A 2447-nucleotide genomic window follows, 5' to 3' on the forward strand; every position below is an offset into this window, starting at 1 on the left:
AGCTACTGTTCGGGGCAATCCGTAGATAGGTTATTCGTCTTCTAGTTCGTCGGGAACTGCCGGGAACTCGCCTTGCAAGGAGGCGGTTCAGATGGTTGAACTTGATCTTCTGGTTTGTCGTAGGTTTGGTAGTAGAGAGAGGAAACGTAGAACTTGTGTAAGGATCCCCACAAACGGCGCCAATTCTTGAAACTAGAATTCACACAATGAATTTGTTTGAGTGGGGGACAAATTCACTTAAGATCTCCCTCTAAAACAATGGATTAAAACTAGAAAATAAAGAGGGGTTTTGATCTCTTGAGAAAGAAGTTAGGGTTTTGCCCAAAAACAATGAAGAACTAGGGTTTTTGTATTAATTGCTGGATACTTTACAATGAGAGGATATCTCCCTATTTATATGAATACATTGATTATAAAATAAGTCTATTTTCCTTAAATCTCTGATCTTCAAATATGGTAAATTTCCTCTTCTGATGATCTAGTCGGGCTTAGGGGGCGGTCTCGGAGGTCGGTCAAGTGACTTCGCCGAGCTTCTGCTTTTGGGCCAGTTTAGCTAGCCCAAAATGGGGGTCCCTCGGTTTAGTTAATGTACAAAGTCTATTTGGTTTACCTTTGGTTTAGATCGGTATGTCGTGGGTGCTAAATTCCGCACCAACATTTTACATTAACTTTTGCATTTTTGAAACACCTCAAAAGAAAAAGATGATACTGCAAAAATTGATTTCGAAACTTATACAGCTAAATAAATTTTAATTTTTTTAGTGTGTGTTTTCACGTCTCACCGTAGTGCCCGGTTTGTCAAAGAAACAGAAAATCATGTCATTGATTCATAATCAATACATATACTAAAGAAACAAAAATTTGGTAATCCAAAAAAAAAAAAAGGAACACTTACACCGACATAGTCATTTGTTATGTTGTTAAAGGAGCTAATTTTTCCGAGAATTGATTTAGAACGTAGGCATCCGCTTTATTGAGCAGCTACCTATAATAGTTTACTCTAGCTCTCAACTTATTGGGCTTCAAATTTTAGGCCCATAATAAATAGTCGTAGCCCAAGGCGTTGACATTGAAAGAGGGGCATGGCTCACGATACCACGCCGTTAAGTAGTACCAGGCGTGGATTCTAAGTATTAAACAAAATGTGTTAGAAGGCGTCTTCTAGTAGAGTTTTAAAGAGCTTCAAGAATAACTTGCTTACGTATATACACACTTAAAAGATGTATTTGTATATCTTTTCATATGTTATATCATTGATATTTGAATGTCTTTGTGTTTAATGGCAAGACGCACACCACAAATGTTCTCTTTGTAAGGAAACTAGTTAGAAAACCCTAACGTAAGAGTTGTTTATTTAAATATAGCATTGAATGGTTGAAGCATTTTTATACCCATATAATGAATTAATTTAACGTTTACTTTTATTTGTATTACCATGCATCAAACTTTTTTTTTTCATATAGAGGGGGTTGGTAAATGCCAACATACTAATTGATAAAACATCAAATCAAAATATAAATGAGAGATATGTGGGTAGTTGAGATATATTAAAACGCCTCTTTCGATACACATTACGTACTACATAAATGATCTTGGCATTATGCACGCTTGTGATTAGACAAATACTAGCTCTAGCTATTTTCGTTACTATTTATACCCACTTCACTTTGTTACTTCTCAACATTCAGTTTTCAATCTATCAAAAAACATAAAAGCATTCAGTTTTCAAGCAGAAGTGTAGAGACAATGGCTATCATCAATTTCGAGGATCAAACCACATTGTACAATTTTGTGGTCAAAGAAGGTAATGGCGTGAAAGGTATGATAGACTCGGGCCTCTCCAGTGTTCCACAGCCCTTCGTCCAGCCTATCTCTGAGCGAATCCCGACCCAAAACGCCCTTAAGTGTGAGGCTTCCCAGCCAATCGATCTTTCCCACCTAAACGGCCCACACCACAAGGAGGTGGCCAAACAGATCGTTGAAGCTGCTGAGACACTTGGCTTCTTCCAGGTAAATAATGGTCGACACATATCATTTGGGTTGGTGTAGAATTAGAAACGAGCAAAATATGGTGTAAACATGTAAATTTGAACTGACGTTAATATCTAAAAGATATACATATATCTTAAATGCTTACTTATAAGATTGAGTGTCTCTATCAATCTGCTACATACATCTTTAATAAGATATATCTGTATAATTTGAGGATGAAATGCAAATGACAGGTGGTGAACCATGGTGTTTCGGTGGAGCTGCTCGAATTGCTGAAAACGTCGGCTCATGAGTTTTTCGCACAAGCTCCTGAGGAAAAAGCGATATACCTAAAAGAAGTGAGTCCAAGCAAGTTGGTTAAGTACGGAACGAGCTTCGTGCCAGATAAGGAGAAGGCGATTGAGTGGAAGGATTATGTGAGCATGATGTACACCAGTGACCATGAGGCTCTTCAA

The 2447-nt window shown here is 37.6% G+C and overlaps 1 protein-coding gene across 1 annotated transcript in view; it reads left to right on the forward strand.

Moving 5' to 3' along the window:
* Positions 1707-2447, forward strand: part of LOC104765057 (feruloyl CoA ortho-hydroxylase 2-like) — a 3040-nt gene continuing 2299 nt past the window's right edge. The window contains exons 1-2 of the mRNA XM_019241034.1: positions 1707-2010; positions 2226-2387. Of these exons, the coding sequence (XP_019096579.1) occupies positions 1747-2010; positions 2226-2387 (426 nt within the window). The 5' untranslated portion in view covers positions 1707-1746. The remainder of the gene's footprint in view (positions 2011-2225; positions 2388-2447) is intronic.

Source organism: Camelina sativa, chromosome 19 (assembly GCF_000633955.1).
Source record: "Camelina sativa cultivar DH55 chromosome 19, Cs, whole genome shotgun sequence".
Lineage (NCBI taxonomy): Eukaryota > Viridiplantae > Streptophyta > Magnoliopsida > Brassicales > Brassicaceae > Camelina > Camelina sativa.